At 31.1% G+C, this 18,663-nt stretch overlaps 4 protein-coding genes across 4 annotated transcripts in view; all 4 read left to right on the top strand.

Annotated features, from left to right (window-relative positions):
• Positions 1–384, top strand: part of HELRODRAFT_181618 (hypothetical protein) — a gene marked incomplete at both ends in the record, with an annotated part of 3,812 nt that extends 3,428 nt beyond the window's left edge. The window contains one exon of the mRNA XM_009031405.1: positions 328–384. Coding sequence (XP_009029653.1) covers positions 328–384 — 57 coding nt within the window. The remainder of the gene's footprint in view (positions 1–327) is intronic.
• Positions 385–3,115: 2,731 nt separating this feature from the next.
• On the top strand, positions 3,116–5,835 carry HELRODRAFT_194315 (hypothetical protein; the record flags this gene model as incomplete). Its single annotated transcript, XM_009031404.1, has 5 exons — positions 3,116–3,133; positions 3,549–3,755; positions 3,966–4,127; positions 4,190–4,579; positions 4,708–5,835. The coding sequence occupies 5 exons, from the start codon at positions 3,116–3,118 to the stop codon at positions 5,362–5,364; spliced, it is 1,434 nt and encodes a 477-aa protein (XP_009029652.1). The 3' UTR covers positions 5,365–5,835.
• Positions 5,836–6,427: 592 nt separating this feature from the next.
• Positions 6,428–9,033, top strand: HELRODRAFT_89741 (hypothetical protein; the record flags this gene model as incomplete). Its single annotated transcript, XM_009031369.1, has 9 exons — positions 6,428–6,507; positions 6,854–6,933; positions 7,075–7,185; positions 7,345–7,557; positions 7,718–7,782; positions 7,870–8,028; positions 8,208–8,309; positions 8,454–8,586; positions 8,942–9,033. 9 exons carry the CDS (start codon positions 6,428–6,430, stop codon positions 9,031–9,033), a joined length of 1,035 nt encoding a protein of 344 aa, XP_009029617.1.
• Positions 9,034–11,915: 2,882 nt separating this feature from the next.
• Positions 11,916–14,224, top strand: HELRODRAFT_89696 (hypothetical protein; the record flags this gene model as incomplete). The annotated part of the gene is made up of 8 exons (XM_009031360.1): positions 11,916–12,068; positions 12,201–12,320; positions 12,452–12,568; positions 12,837–12,932; positions 13,031–13,117; positions 13,428–13,505; positions 13,787–13,926; positions 14,074–14,224. Coding segments are annotated over 8 exons (942 nt in total), but the record flags the coding sequence as incomplete, so codon positions are not given.
• Positions 14,225–18,663: the final 4,439 nt, after the last annotated feature.

Raw genomic sequence — 18,663 nt, 5'->3', positions numbered from 1 at the left:
TAATATATATTTGTTTATGTATGTATATATGGGTATGTATATATGTATGTATATATATGTATTGTAAACTCAATTGACATTAAATTTTGTAACCAAATTGAATTGTAAACTTATAAATTCAAACTAACATTAAATGATTATTTAATGTAACACTGTTCTGTTGATCTCGATGATTTATATATGAGTATGTGTATGCGTATATATATGTGTATGTATATATATGTATATATGTATGTACGTGTATATATATTTACAGAATATGACTTTAATTAAGCTAACTGAAAACATTTTTTCTAATTTTCTTACATCTGTTTTATTTGTGATAAGGTGGCTGTGCAAGATGAGCTCATCATGAGCTCGATCACAATCATCCTGCCTTCTTAATTATTATTTTTGGGAAGCAAATAAAAGATCGTTTCGTTTCGTTTCGTTTCGTATGTATGTATGTATGTATGTATGTATGTATGTATGTATGTATGTATGTATGTATGTATGTATGTATGTATGTATGTATGTATGTATGTATGTATGTATGTATGTATGTATGTATGTATGTATGTATGTATGTATGTATGTATGTATGTATGTATGTATGTATGTATGTATGTATGTATGTATCGATAATTATTTATATATAGCATAGGCGAAGTTTTCCCTGATGTTTTTTGTTTACATTTATCCAGAATCTTTTCGTAATCTTCATCATCATCCTCCTGGTCGTAAATATTATATAGAGAAATATACTGTTGGGTTAATTAATTAATTAATCAATCAATTAACAATAATGATACCGGTTTATTTGTTGTTGTTGCTGGTAGGTAGATAATAATAATAATAATAATTATAATTATTAATATATTAATTATAAGTAACAACGGCACTTGAATCCCAGAAGGAATAAAATTAAATGGTAAACAAAAGTTAAATCGTTATAATAACTTCATCAATATAATTATCTAATAATATTAATTATCATTATTATATATTTCATTACGTTGTTAATATTAGGACGTCATAATAATAGTTTTTCATGTATGGATAATTTGGATAAGCAAAAAATCAACATTAATACAAGTTTTCTTTTTCTTATTATTATTTATCATTATTATTATTATTATTTTTAAATAAAAAATTTAAATTAAGCCTTATAATGTGCATTAAGGTACATTGAAATATATTAAAACGTATTTATGCGTCAACAATATATGCGTACATACACATGAAAAATAATAATAATAATAAAAAATAACAATAATAATAATATTGTGACGTAATAATGTTATATACGTAAAAAAAATACAACATAACTCAGTACTACAAATTCCTATGAACATGTGCTTTAATTAGAATGTTTCAGTTGTTTGTTTGTATGTATGTTTGTATGTGTGTTTGCATGTTCGTATGTGTGTTTGTATGTTCGTATACGTGTTTGTATGTTTGCATCAATTGTAAGTGTGTGTTTGTTTATGCAAGCTGTATGTGTATATGTATATACGTGTGTGTTTATTTGAGATGGTCTAGTGGAAAAGTTGAATATTGAAAAATATATCTCTGATCGTTAGCAGAAACTGCAACTACAACAACAACAACAAAACATCAACAACAAAAACAACATCATCAACAACAACAACATAAACGACATTAACAACATCAACAACAACATCAATAAAATGAACAAGCAAACATTGTTATTCAACAGAAACAGATTGTAATTAAAACGAGTACTGGCTCAGTGCTTGTCTATATAAAAAACCACAAACTACATTAACAATACTATCAACGTCATCATTAACCACAATAACATTAACAACAACAACATTGAAGAAACCAAATTAATGTCAGCCATATACAGACTAACATACACACATCCACACACACACAAACACACATACATCCACACACACATTCCCACACACACACACATACACATGCATATACACAAACACATACGAACAGGAAAATTGTACACAAACATTGATGTTTATAGAGTCTACCAATCAATCAACATAAAACAGAGCAAATACCCAATGCCAGACGAATATACTATCAAGCGATGCATAAATATAAACACGCATTCCTGTATGTATGTTTGTTTGTTTGTATGTATGTGTGTATGTATGAACCCATAATTGATTAGAACTATAGGGAAGTAATAATCATATCCGGGTTCAGCTTTAATCTATGTTAAACGCTTCGCACAGAAAGGTATTTTAACGCTCCATCCAAAATACAGAAAGAATTATATTTTTGAAGTAAAAAAGAAAATGATTGCTTTACATAACTCTTATCTAATGGGTCACCCGATACTTCTAAAATCCTGCTACAGAGTTCATTCAGAAAACTCTGAGTCTGAGCATCGGTTGGACCAAAGGTCTCAATGCAGACTGGCTGAAAAATTTTGCTTTCTGCAAGAGCTGCATATTTTGAATTTTTAAAGTCTGCGGCTCTTAAGGCAGCGGCACTCGCCTCCTGTGAGGTAAGAATAATGTACCTTTCAGCCATGGTGTGAGGAAACGTAACATCCCAAGCAAGGGAACGTCCTTGCGCCCATGGCAAAATAGTATATCCATCGGGCCTGAGGCTACCTTCCTCCATAAGATCCGTGGGTTTTTTAATTGTGGGTATGTTTGCCCTCTGAAAGCAACTGACCAAAAAGTCGTTCATGGCCGAGTGTCGAGCCTGTCTACCAGGGCCCAATCGACACGAAAGACTCACATAAACAAACATACTCGGTTAAAATGGGTAAACCGAGTCTCAGTCCCAAACTGACACGAACACAAGAGTCGTCCTGCCTGGTACCACAGGCGTGTATGTATGTATGTATGTGTGTATGTATGTGTGTGTATGAATGTTTGTGTACATGTCTAAAATTCAGTTTCTTGTTTGTACGCATTCGGTAGAAATAATTGCTTTGATAAATTGCTCGTAAAGGTTGTGAGAAAATAATCATCATCATCATCGTTATCATCATCATCGTTATCATCATCATCGTCATCATTGTAGTCATCATCATCATCATCATCATCATCATCATCATTGTCATCATCATCATCATCAAAACAACATTAACATTAATAACAACAATAAGATTATCTTCTGTTCGTAGCTTACAAACATGTATATACAACTGCAGGTACATAACAAACATCGTGCTAGTTTTTGCTTAAATCGAGATTTGAAGAGAGAGAAAGAGAGAAAGGAAGAGAGAGAGAAAGAGAGAGCGAAAAATAAGAAGAGGGAAAGGAAGAGAAAGAGAAAGAGAGAGAGAGATAGAGAGAGAGAGACAAGAAGAAAAGATTGAGCATCAGGCTCCGTTGATACTTTATGTAATTAATATTTATTTCCAACTTTTGTACGTGCGTACGTTTGCACGTGTGTGTGTGTGTGTACGTATGTATGTACACATATATATGTTGTTGTTATTATTATTTTCATAATTTTATGAAAATTATATTATGAATCATAGTTACTTATATAAAAATTCTATTATGAATCATAGTTGCCTATATGAAAATTATATTATGAAACATAATTAATTTCTCCACAAGGCTGTTTTTCGAAAATTTTTGTCCGCAACGAAGAATAAGATAAAACCACCAAACATCAACACCATGAAGGTGGACGGTGGCAGTAGTGGTGCTTGTAGTAGTGGCGGTAGTGGTAAAGATGGCGCAACTGCTGCTGCTGCTGCTAACAACGACAACTGTTGTGCCATTGTCGATGAAGAGTTTGAGTCAAGAAAGCAAGAGTGGCAAGTTAGTTTTCGCGGTTGTTCTGTTGTTGGTGGTGTTGCCGTGAAGTTCTTGGTGCTAATGTGCTTCCTACTGTTGCTACGCTTGATGTGACACAGCCAGCGTTGTTTTATAGCAAGCAAAAACCATCAACTTCCACAACTACACGCACCTAACCTCAACAAACTGCCCCAACTACACGCACCCAACCTCAACAAACTGCCCCAACTACAGGAGGAACTCGACCAGATGTCAGATTTTTTAGTGTTGAAATCGACGGAGGAGCAGAGAGAGGAGGGGGTGGCCAGCCCTGTGGACACTGCCTACCTCGATGATAAGGACGGCATGCCCGTCTTGAAAGCCTGCTTTGATGTCCAACACTTCAAACCTGATGAGGTAAAGATGATGAAATGCTGGCGTGGTGTCGTTTAACGAGAATCAAAATATAATCTTTTCAGGTGCAGTTGAGTGTCGAGAACGGAATCCTAACGGTTTTCGCGCAGTCCCTGCAAGAGAGGGACGTTGCAGTCTTCAAGAAGACGATGATCCGGAGACTGGAGATTCCCAGCTATGTGGACCACCAACTGATGCAGTGCGTTCTCAGCCACGATCAAAAAATCCTCACCATCGAGATGCCCTTCCACCTCCCACCTCAAAAACGACCCATAGGGCCGACCGTGGTCCCAGTTTTCAGTGACGAGAGGGGACGTAGAAAGATCAGGTTGGTGTTTTCGGTGGGGAGGGATTTTACGGAGGATGACGTCACGCTGACGTTGGATCGAAACAGGCCGCAGTGTCTGACGGTGGATGCCAGTTATGAAGCTGAAGTCGGGCCGTACGCTGCACAGGTTGGGAATACAGTTGTTGTTTTTGTTTTGTTTTTGTTATATGTACCGATTTGTTGTCTTCTTTGTCGTTCTTGTAATGCCGTTTTAAAGATAAAAATTGTTATAAAATTATTACTTTTTTCCTCCAGGTCACTCGTCGCCAATTTCGAAAACGCTTTCGTCTTCCGGACTTCGTGAACGTAGACACGTTGGAGCAGAGTTTGAGTGAGGATGGCGAATTATTTGTTGACATCCTCTTAAAAGATGATCCGAGCTTTCAATTTAAAATCACCACTGAAAAGGTAACTGAAAACAATTACTCAAGTAACGATTACCGAGTAGATTCGAGTAAAACCGACAAAAATCAATTGAATTCAACTAAAACCGCTCAACGCCAAATAGATTCCGATAGCAGAGAAGAAGACAGTGCGGAAAGTAAAGTTGAGGGCGGCCTTAATATTATAACTCCAATTATCGACCTGAATGATGTCGATTTTGAAGTTAAACTTGAATGCGGAGGAAGTGGTGGTGGTGCTGGTGGGAAGGAGGAATGGAAGAATGATGGAGTAGTAGCCACTGGCAGTAGTGATAATGATGATAATAAGAACAATGGCGATAGAGATGATGATGACAATAATGACGACGATAATAAACTCGCTGGTGGCGAAACGAACGAGAAGTTATTAGGAGATAGTAAGAGGACAAATATTGATGATGGCGATGGGAAGGAAACGAAAGCTGAAAGTAACAATTCCAAAAAGAAGATGACAGATCTCGATGATCAGAAGACGAAATATAACGAGTAGAGCCTTGAAAATCATCATATCAATCCGAAATCTGACGTTTAATTTATTCGTTATTTCAATATTTAGGCTCATACATTTAGGTTTAATTGTCACTAACACTTACATACACACACATACATAGATACACACACACACACACACACACACACACACACACACACATTTACTCAATCCCCACACCCATACGGACTGCAGTGCAAATTAACAGACCTTCAACAAATATAGAATTAGAATTTCAAAAAGATTGCACGATTTTTATTAATTGGTGTAACAAATAACATTTTGACAATTGCGTTTTATTTCATGCATGTGTCACTGTATGTATGTGTATGTGTGTTTGTGTGTATATGTATGTATGTTTGTCTGTTTACATGTTTGTGTGTATGTATGTGTTTATGTACGATGGATGCATATGCTTGTTTGTCCTCAGGCGTTTGTGACTGTTGTTTTAATAATTTTCATTAAAATTTGTTGATTTAACTTTGGAAATGAAAGTTTCACAGAAAGTGTACATCAATGAATAGTTGAACATTAGGAACAAGACAAAGTAAAACCTAGAAAGTAGATGTCACGATGGAAAATTGAGATGCTGTGGTGGGAGATAAGACGTTTCAATTAGACAAATTTTTACCACTGAGAGTATCAAATACACAAAATTTAAACTGGACATTATTTGTTAAATGTATCTAATATAATAATTAAGTTACATAAATTACTATATAATGAACATATATCTAAGAATATAAAATCGCATAATTAATTGAAAATTAAATCGTACCATCTGTATTATTAATGACTATCAGATAATAATGCTTCATCTTCCTCTAAGTACCTATATGGTTAAGTATATGTATGTTGTTTCAGCGGCAGGTGCAGGCAGCAGTTATTTTTTCATTTCGTCTTACTTACTAATTTCTAGAAATTTTCTCAACTTCCGCCGGCAATGTTTATATGAAAATAAAATCTGGAAAGTTCTTCTGCTAGACTAGCGTGTCCGTGCTTTTGAGGTTCAGTCCGCACCGTCCTAATCGTAATTTGTTTCAAATTAGGCAAATTTGCAAATATGGCAAAGTGGGGAGAAGGCGATCCGCGTTGGATAGTTGAGGAACGGGCAGATGCTACTAATGTTAACAACTGGCATTGGTCATTAATTATCATTAATTTATTACTAATTAAAATTTTATTTTATATTAAATTAAAGAAGATTGGTCATTAATTATAGCTAATTAATTAAATAAAATAATGTTTTAAAACTGTTATAAGGTTTATTAAAAAGTTTAACTTTCATCAGTCAGTTGTTGATTGATTCATTTTGTTCAGTGCCTTGGTCTTTTCTTTCATAGAATGATAAATAACATTTAATTGTTAAATAGAGAAATTTCAATGATATTAAAATTAATTGAATGATAGAGTAGTGGGGTGTAAACTGTAAAGAAGTGATTAATTAATTTAATCAGTGAATTAGTCTCTTATTTATTTTTTTGTTCAGGACAGAGAAAAATGCAACCCCATGGTCAAAAGATAAATTGAAATCATTGCTGGAAGGTCTTGTCATAGAAGATGACGCTTGTATGTATGTTTTGTTTTGTTTCGTGTATGTTTGGTTGGTTGTTTGCCTGTTAAATGTTAATTTACTAACTTGATTTACTGCCAGTAATGTTTCAATCAACATTATTATTCTAACCAAAAATGAACCAAAATAAAACCCAGATCACTGTCAAATAAAAGACATCACAAAGATTGAAGGGGAAGCCTCAGCCAACAACCGAAAGGCTAAACTGTTCTTCTTTTATGAGTGGGAAATCAAGGCTGAATGGACTGGTAACAAAAACTTTTTAAATTTATATTTCTTTTTATCATATGCATTCTTTTTATTCACATTAGTGTATATAAATTTAATTGCTATTCATGTTTTATCTTTAGTTTTGTCAGCCCTTTTTTAAAATATTGATGATAAAAAATCCCAAAATTATTTTTTAGGAAAGTTTAAATCAGGTGGAGACATGTGCAAAGGTGAGATTGAGATTCCTAATTTGAGTGAGGAGCACACAGCAGACAGTGTCGACATCAATGTATCTCTGAAAGAGAACCAAAATGATGAAGGCGCTTACAAGATCAAAGAGTTTATCAGAAATAAGGGCTTGCAAGTCATCAGGCGACAACTTCATAACTATATTAAGGAGCTTAAAGAAGGTTGGTTGGCTGGCTGGCTGACTGGTTGCTTGATTGATTGTAAATTTTATAATACCATAAAAATGTTATCTTCTCTATTTTAATATGCTTTTTGTATTTTGTATTTTTTTTCTATAGCATCTCATTCCACTAAGGACTAAATTTTCTTTAAATATCACAGAGTTCAGCCAAGGAATGATCCTGCCAACAAAAGATCAATCAGCTCCAGATCTTGTCTCTAAAAATGTACGTCTCTGTTGAAAAAAATATTATTCAAACAATATTTTAAATTATTCAATCAAAAAATTGTTTCAAAAACAGATTTCAGCTAAGAAGGTGACAAATTATCAGGCAGAAGTTGACACATGTACAAACAGCAGTAGTAGCAACAAACACTGGATAGAAGTGCAGGGTGGATGCAAAACTTACGATGAAACTGTCGACTTCAAATGCACAGTCGATGAAATATTTACTGTCTTTGTTGATAGGCAGGTCTGAGAATAATTGAATGACTAGTGATTAGTGGATTTTTTGTACTCTCGATTTTTGATGAGAATTTTTGATGATGATGCTATTAATGAATATGTTTTGTGTGTCTTTCGGGTGATTTTCATCATTCAAAAACCTTTCCTGAATATTTTTAATTATAATTCTTTCAATTTTGTTTTCAGAAATTAGAGGCATTCTCTCGGGGGCCCGTTGAGGTTGATGCCAGAATTGGAGGTAAGTTCTCATTGTTCGGCGGCAACATTACTGGAGAGTTTACAAATCTGGTTGGTGTGCTAATTTTTTTGTCTTGGAGAATAAACGTTCAAAAAAAATTATAAACTTAAAAAAAATTGAGAATAAAAATAAAGATTTTTTGGGAACTTTCCTTTTTTTGCTTTTGTAGTAAAACATGAAATTTTCCATTTTAGTTACCTTACGAGCGCATAGAAATGAAATGGAGGTCGAAAACATGGCCCTCCCCGCATCACTCGTCTGTCGTTCTGCAGTTTGATCAAAAGGACGACTGCACTTACGTCACTTTACACCAATCTGGTATCCCTGGTTGGTTCTTCCTCAGTTTTTCTTTCCCTCACACCCTCTTTGTCAATCTATCCATTTATCTGTCCTTATATATATATATATATCTCTCCCACTCTTTCTCTCTTTGTATTTTTATATTATCTCCATTTACAAATTGTAAAATTTGCTATTTTCTTTTAGTGTCTGTCTAGTGTTCTTTTGTTTTTGTCAAGTAATGTTATGTTAATTTATTTGAAGTAACTAACTTTATTACAAAGTAATGTGGGGTTGAATTTAGATGTCCTTTTAAGTAATGAATGAATGAATGAACGAAAGCCTGAATGAAAAAATGAAAAAAAATAAACGAATTAAACGAAATAACAAAAAAATGAAACAGGATCAGATTACGAGAGGACAGTAGAAGGCTGGAAGCATTACTACTGGTTCAGCATCAAGCAAACATTTGGTTTTGGGGCCATGCTGTTTTAACAAGTTTTAAAAATTCTCGAATTCATTTTTCTCTTATTAGTGTACCTTTGTGTATCATTTGTTTTGGGCTTGTATGTACAAACATGTGTACACTGTGCGTACACTGTACACGCGTTTATACCATACCAAAGTTGTGTGCTAGGATCACTTGCTATAATGGACAGTCTTTTGTATTCAATGTTTTGTTGTCAAGTATTTTTATTATTTCATTGTAATCATCATAGATATCATTGTCAGTAATATTATTGATAATAATGTGTTTTTCATTTGTACTTGTTTATGAATTTGTAGGAATAATTTAACTTATTACACAAAGAAACATTTTTTGAGTCATGTATCATTTGTTTTTTCGTCGTTATATCACACTGACTGGATTGGCCTATGTGTTTTATTAGATTATTCATACAGCGCTAATTAAAATTGAAGTTTCTCAAAATCCCCTATAAATAAAGAAAGAACAGTTGTCGAGCGTTGTCTAACAGTCTAATCTAAACGTATAAACCCATAGTCATTCGACAGTTTTTTGTTATCGCGGCACAAATAAAAATACCTTCAACATCTTGAACTTGACGTAGTTTGGGGCCGAATTGTGCATGTTTTTTTCTCGCTAAGGCTGTTCCATCCATACTTCAGAGCCAAACTGCAAGATTCCTAAAGCCTAGTTTCGTTTGAGTTATAATCCATGGTTATAATACACAGTCTCAACAACAATGCTAATCAAACTGAATGAATTAATGCCATCGAACGCCTTAGAAGTTCTCTGATTGGCTGGTTAAATCTGCTGTTTAGTTTTTTATATGAACTTATACTTATTATCAATTATTTGCATACATGGACTTTAGCTACTAGATGTATGTTTCTATAAATTCATTATGAAACTGACAATAATTCTTGTTGCGCGGTTCAAATTTTCAAAATAATATTTTTCGAAATAACCACACCGTACTTAACGTCAATTGTATAATTTAAATGTGGAAATATAAACCATGTGTAATAACTACATATATCTATTTAGTTTCGTGTTCTACGTAACTTATATTACCTCTGATTACTGTGCTGAAAATGTATATATGTCTGTGTAGTGTATGTATATATGGCGTAGCTGACGTAGGTATGAGTTGACGTTCCGAAACGTTTTAATACATCTTAGAAAAGATTTCTTAGAAGCGGTTCGAATTTACCGCCTGGTTGAGTTTTTCAGGTTTAAAATCATCCCGAGTTACCATATAAGGGTAAGGTATAATGTTTGTATGTATTGTGTCAAATCGCGTGCATGTTTTGTGGGTTTCCCGGTTTCCTCCTAGTTTCTATCTATAGAACGATGTGGTTGTACCATTGCATGCATGTATATATTTGACGCGACGAAGGCGTGCCCACCTCATGAATGTTTCTGAGTCATTCAAGTATGTGTAAAGAGTACCTATGTATATTATATGTGATGTATTTATGTGTTTATTCTAATTATTAAATGTGTTACGATACCTTAATCTATGTATTTTATTCTATATATATTTTGTGTAACATACACACGCTCATATTTCAGGTAAGTAGTCTACGGTTAATGCAATCATTATAGCATGTTGGTTGTATTAATAGGTGAATATTGGCGTAAAGCATGTTAAAAAGTTGCGTTTGATGAGCTGATATTGTACATTTGTATTTAAAAAACGTGCAAGTATTGCTTAGTTTGTATTAATATCAGTTTTTAGAATCTAAAACGTGTGGGTTTTTACGGTTTAAATATGAAATGGATTATTTTTTAATAGTTTTAAATCCTCTTAATCACCTGACTATCTTTAAAATAGAGTATTGTTAAAAACAAGCAGTTTGGAGGCAATTTGATTGATTGATTGGCTGAATTTTAGTCATTTTTATTAGTTTTTTTTGTCGCTTGGCGTCCGATTGTTAGAAAATCTTTTACCTTTTCGTATTTTTAAACCCTGGGACTTATTTCTGTTGAAAAAAGAGAACTTTTGCAGGAAACGATCGTGAAATTTGATAAAATTCTAGTTGCAAAGTTTAAAATTTGCTTCCGCAATTTAGTAGAACTCAACGTCTAATTCGAAATTAGGATGAGGATACGCTAATTTGTAACTTTTAATAATTGCAAGCTCGACATATTTTTTAAACTTTCTCGTTACACAAATTAACCGGATATTGTCCTAACTAGTAACTTTGGTAAACTTCGCAAGTTTTTAAAATATTTCCCTAATTGAAAAATTACCTAATTTTACTTTTGCAAACTTTACGAATAGTCTATTTTGCAATTAAGATGATGAGTGCAAGCTCTGGTGATCAAGGTTCTGCTGGCAGTGGACGTGGGGGGAAACAGAAAAGAAGTTAGTAAATTTTTAAAATTAGTTACTTTTTATTTTACTTTTCTTTTATTTTATACTGTTTGCAAATTAATATGTTTTAATTTAAAACTTGTGCATTTTGCATTATTATTGATTTAGTAATTTAGTGTTAGTCTGTTGTAAGAAGTTAGTTTTTTTAGTTTTTTTTTATTTTAATAATCAGATATAATTTTTTCTGAAAAAGTTTCTCATTAACTTGAAAATTATTTCATGTATGCGAATGAAATGTTATGACAGGATGCAATCAGTAATTTTAGCTTTCACCTTTACTCTAAATTATATGTTATAAAATTAAATTAATGTAATAAATAATATTATTACTAAATATTTAAATAGTAATAAATAATAATAAATACATTTAAAATGAATTAATTTTATTTTAGATAAGGAAAATAGATTGAAGTTAGAACCAATCCAACCTGCCCCCAGTCCAGTGTAAGTTCACTTTTCACTGCTTTTCACTAATCAAACCTTTTAATATATCCAGCACAAATAAATTTTAAAAAAATCATAAATAACAGGCCCCCAATCAACATAGATCCGACAATCACCATAGATGGAAAACAGTACAACATAGACACAACAGACCTCGAATTTATCAGTCGATTGGGGAATGGCGCTTATGGAGTTGTTGACAAAATGTTACATAAAGAATCAGGAACCATCATGGCTGTCAAGGTTGGTTGATATTGAGTGATTGGTGAATTGGTTGGTTTGTTGATCATTTAGCTGAATAAATGAACATATATAATTTATCTCTAGTTCTAAGTAATAAAAAATAATAATTGAAGATAATTTATTTTTCCCTAGCGAATTACCTGCACTGTAAATTCTTTGGAGCAGAAGCGACTGTTGATGGATTTGGAGGTTAATATGAGAACTGGAAACTGTCCATACACCGTTCGATTCTATGGAGCGCTTTTTAGAGAGGTTGATTGATTGACTGATTGGTTGATTGATTGATTGATTTGTTGTTTATCTGATTGGTTGTTGGTTGGCTAGCAGGTTGTTGGTGGCCTGGCTGGCTGGTTAAAAGATTGATTGATTAATTGATTGATCAGGGAGATGTGTGGATTTGTATGGAGGTGATGGACACGTCGTTGGATAAGTTTTACAAGGACATTTACAAGAATGGCAAGGTCATTCCGGAGGATATTCTAGGAAAAATTGCTGTTGCTGTGAGCAAAAGTTAACTTATGTTTCAATAATAACGATAAGAATATCAATAGTGATAACGATTATAATGATATATAATAATAATGATAATTAATTATAATGGAAATATGTTACATAGGTAACTATTCTAATAATATTGGCATGTCATAATGGCTTTCATGAAAGTTCTAGATTAAACCGTAATTAGAGTTGCATATTATTTAATTATGAATTGAAATTAGGATATTATTATAGTTATTAGTTAAAATTATTGATTATAATTAATCGCAGGTTGTAAAAGCATTGCACTATCTCCAGGCTGAGTTGAAAGTCATCCATCGAGACGTCAAACCATCCAACATACTCATCAATAGGAACGGCGAGGTGGTTGGGATTATTATTATTATGATTGTTTGTTATTACTTTTATTATTTATTGTTGTTATTATTTTTATTGTTGTAATTGTTATTATTATTGTTTTGCAGGTAAAAATATGTGATTTCGGAATTAGTGGGAACCTGGTTGATTCAGTTGCAAAGACCATGGACGCAGGCTGCAAGCCATATATGGCTGTCAGTTTCTTAATCATTAGTTAATTGAACAATTAATTAATTAATTAATTGATTGATTGATTGATTAAATAGTTAATTGGTTGATTGATTTTGTCGATAAGCAAGTAAATGAACAGATAACTTGACAGATTGGAGGGTTTTAAGTTGCTGTTTTATAAGCCTTTAATTGGTTTTTGATCAGCTGGCCCGTAGATATTGTATTTTATGATAAGTTGATTGATATATTTTGTGTTGTTTGATTGATTGGTGTGTTGAATACTAACTGATTGGTTGATGTGTTTACTAATTGATTGGTTGATTGATTCAACAGCCAGAAAGAATAGACCCAGATGTGTCAGGCAAGGGTTATGATGTTCGCTCTGATATTTGGAGTCTTGGAATTTCTATGGTACTATTTGGCTATAACAATTTATATTAATTAAATGATTGATTTATTGATTGAATAATTGATTGATGGTTATATTATATTATCATAATATTACATTATTATGTTATTATTATCAGCTTGTTGTTGATCATGTTCGTTTGGTGTTTTGGTGGTAGTTTATTGTTGCAGTAAATCACGAGCTGATCATTTTTTTGAGGTCAGACCTAATTACAGTTAACATTTTGCGTTACGACGGTGATCTAACATTTTATTAATAAGTAACATAATTAATATTCATGAAGATTGAATTAGCAACTGGGAAATTCCCGTACCAAACGTGGAGGACTCCATTCGAACAGCTGAAGCAAGTTGTCAACGAGAACCCACCCAGACTGCCTAGGGCTGGATATTCGGAAGAATTTCAAGATTTTATTGATGCTTGGTTCGTATCTGTGTGTCTGTTTGTATGTGTGTGTGTTTTTATGTGTTAGTTTTCGTGTATGTGAGAGAGAGAGATTGTATGTGTTTGTTTTCATGTAGGTATATTAGTTGCTAATACTACTAATAATGAATTTTGAAACAAAACCAGCCTAAAGAAGAAATTCGTAGAGAGGCCAAACTACACGCAGTTACTGGAGCACCCCTTCATCGTCCACAGTGAGGAGAAGAAGGTCAACATGGCTGAATTCGTGCAGATGTCGCTAGACGAGGCTGAAGAGAATGCCGATTTGCCTGATTGATTATCATAAATAGTCGTGGCTATGATAAATAAATTATGTTAATGAAGATGAACTGTGGTGATGTTGGTAATGGTGATGATGATGGGTAAATTATGATGATGAGGAAGGATGGTGATAGCCTTCGTGTTAATAGGGATTATCATTTATAAATTGTTAATAAATTAATTTTAGTGATAATAGGTTGAGTGAGTTAATGATTGATCGAAGAAATGATTAGATGTGATTGGTTGGATGAATGAACGAATGGGTGGCTGATTGTTAGTTGAATAAATGATTGATTGAATTAATGAGTGACTGATTGGGAAAATCATGAAGTTCATATTTTAAATGATTCATCATAAACTTTCTTTTTTATGAACATTCAATTTCTAAATCCACTAATCAATCAACCAATTAATCAATCAACCAATTAATCAATCAACCAATTAATCATATAATATTTTTCACGTAATAGTAAAAAATTATCCAAAAAACTATATTACTTCCTCCAACAGTATGTAACTTGAATGTACTCCACACACACGCACGCACACACACACACGCGTACGCACGGATATAAACTAACTGATGTTATTGAAAATAAACACTATTAACCATTTTATTATTTATATGATAATAATAATTAATATTAATTAATATTAAAGATAGCAATTGTTGTTGTGTGAGTTAAGCGATAATGGTCATACTTGGATGTATATCCCGTGTGTATTATATTAATCTGTACATGTGGAATTTTCTCAGTGACATTTAGAAGAGTTTGAAATGTTTATTAATGTTTGTTTATGTATGTATATTATGCATATATATATATATATTTGTATATACGGTTGGAATGGACGAATGAACATAAGCTATTGCTAGAGAAGTTTTTTGATTGGTTGGTTGATTGGCTAGGATGTTTGCTAAAAGTTACACAATTGAATTGAATTCATCTCTTTATTTAATTCTTTCGTTCGATGCACATTTTACTTTAACTTGTTTTGTTGCAAAACTAAAAAATCATGAGAGTTCTCAAAGGTTACCATTAAGATTATTAACAATAATAGTATTATTAACGCTATTATTTTTATTAAATTAGTTAATTAATTTATGCTAATCATAAAATCACTTCATTTATAAATGGTGGCGGGTGATTTTTCTTAAATTATATTACACATTTAACATATATCATACGAAGATAATAAGTTTTTGAAAAGTTTAAAAAATCAGAAGTTTGAATGAGAACAAAACTTGATGAAGCTATATTGTCATCTCCTTATTGTATATTTTGTGTATCATGAAGATATGTACCTTTGTTTCTTATAAAGCTCTTTCTTGTTCTCTCTCTCTCTCTCTCTCTCTCTCTCTATATATATATATATATATATATATTGATGGATAGATATAGATATATATATATTAATGCCTTATCGTAATTTTGAAGCTAAAAATTTTTAAGATACATTTATCACCATCATCTTTATCATTAAACAACATTATTAATATCTTTTTATGTTTTAATTACTATAATTAATAAATAATTAGATTATTATTCTCATTAATAATACGATTTTAACGTTACTAATAACTTTTGAGTATGAATTGAATAATAATAAACAGTACTTAACATCAATCTTTCAGTTTGTTTCGATTCGTGTATGTACGTATGTGTGTGTGTATGTATGTGTGTGTGTACGTATGTGTGTGTGTATATGTGTGCGTGTGTTTGTGGTGTGCAATGTCTTATGTACAAATTTGAGTAATCTAATCCATACGCTTTTCCACTATTTCAAAATCTTTACATAGATTGTGTTATATTATTATAGTTTATCTATATTATAAACGGAAATAATTATGAATAATTATATGGATAGTCACTATCAACCTACGTGTAGCATTGTTAAATAATAATTTAGACGGAAAGAAAGAGAAACAACATTGGAAAAACGTCCCAAGGGAGAGTGTGGAAATGTCAATAATTCGTGAATTGATTAATGAATGAATGAATGAATGGATAGATGAATGAATGAATGAATTAAATTAATGAATGGTTAAGCGATTGTATAGTTAGGTGAATGAATGGATGAATAGATGAGTGAATGAAAAAACAAACTAGATGAATAAATGGATGGATGGATGAATAAAATGGTAGATGGATGAACGAAAGAAAGATTAAATGGATGTAATAAGAGTGCAAAAACCTATTTAGAATGTTATCCATCATAATGCATAATCTAGACGGACGGATAAACTGAAAGAATTAATGAATGAATGAATACGAATGAATGAATGAATTAATTAATTAAAAATAAATGAATGAACGGAGCGAAGAATGAAAGAGAATTCTAATGAAATGCAATTATGTACAGGGTAGCAACTAATGAAAATGAATTTACACTGATATTGAATGATGAAAAAAAAATCATCTCGAAAATAATAATAATTATCATCCTAATAATAATAATTATCATCCTAATAATAATAATAATTATTATTAATTATTATTTATAATTATTATGATGACAACAGGAATCATCACCACACGCCATTGTTATAATTATGTTTTTAAATATTAAGTTTCTAAAAATAAATAGCCTGAATAATGTTAGAATTAATTATATATATATATATATATATATATATATATATATATATAAATATATTTTATTCATATATAATTGCATAGTTGATTGGCATATGTATGACATATATATATATATATATATATATATATATATATATATATATATATATATATATATATATAATAAAAGAATAATATATATATTATAAAAGAAGATATATATATATATATATATATATATGTATGTTAGTATGTATGTATGATTAAATAAGTATGTGTGTGTGTGTGTGTGTGTGTGTGTGTGTGTGTATTTGCATGCTAATATAAAAATACCCACTCAAATAAATACACATTTACAAAGGAGAAAAAACGAACTTAAATTATTGTATAAATAGTAGACAAAATTTCTTAATAATAATAAATTTATTATTTGTAATAATAATAATAATAATAATGGTATTATTATATTGTCAAGGATTTTTCATCATAATAAAACATATAAGAAACATGAAAATATATATATATGTGTGTGGAATATTACAAATAACAACAGAGTTGTAATAAATTCAACCAACCAACCAACCAACCAATCAATCAATCAACCAACTAATTAATCAATCAACTAATTAATTAACTGACCAATCAATGCATCAATCAACAATCATTGCTCCAACAATCAATTGATAAACCATTCAGCTGACCAACAGAATCTCTACTTACTACCTATTTTACTAAACAATCAATATTATATTATAATAATGATGAAATAATAAGTTTGATAATAACCAATCAGAAAAATAACAATTGAGTAAAGAATACAAATTATGTGAAAAAATTGAGAAAGAACGAAAAATTGTAGCTTTTATAAACTGTTAACTTTTATTGAAACTCAACTTTTAGAATAAACATGTATGTATATATATATATACACGAACGAAATGTATACGAACATTATGTAATATGTTAAGCCATCAATATGAAAGTCTATTAAAAAATTATTTAATTGTACGTGTGTACGTATGTATGCTCGTTTTTCTTTGTATGTGTGTATTTATGTATGTTTGTTTGTCTGTATGTACGCAAGTATGTATGTTTGTATATCAACTAAACTTATATACGTGTAGAAAAATTCTTTAAACTTTAAATAAACCGTTGGCACTTTTTAAATATATAAGTTTTATACACAATAAAATTCATATATTTATATCTGAATACAACATAAATTATATCCGTATATATATATACATATGTATCAGTAAATTTATTATTATTATTATATATATATATATATATATATATTATAAATATATACATGAACATATGTTTGTATCATGTCACAAAAATTTCAACAACAAAATTCATAGATACAAATGCAAAAATCTTAAGCATATTAATAATGAGAGAAGCATACAGACAAATACAGACAGACGTACAAACATACATACATACATTAAAAAACTATATAGAGTTATAATGATAAGCAGGGACAAATATGTAGATATAATCACACAAAGTCACAAGTACACATACATAGTCACAAACACACAAGCATACTCATACACCAAATCACACACACACATACATACAAACAAACAAACACATACAAACAAACACATACATACTAACATACTCATACACCAAATCACACACACTCATACATACAAACAAACAAACACATACAAACAAGCCCATACACACAAAGCCACAAACAGATAAACAGACAAACCCAAAAAAAGACAAGCGAGAGACATTGGTTTGTTTATTCGTGTACGTATATAAAGATAAAATAAAATAATTGCTTGGAAAATTATTATAACTTCGTTATCAAATTAAGAATTCTGGTACAAAATAATAATATAATTATTGAAAATATTAA

The sequence above is a fragment of the Helobdella robusta genome (genome assembly GCF_000326865.2).
Source record: "Helobdella robusta unplaced genomic scaffold HELROscaffold_73, whole genome shotgun sequence".
In the NCBI taxonomy this organism is placed as follows: Eukaryota; Metazoa; Annelida; class Clitellata; order Rhynchobdellida; family Glossiphoniidae; genus Helobdella; species Helobdella robusta.
This window is presented reverse-complemented; position numbering and strand designations above follow the sequence as displayed.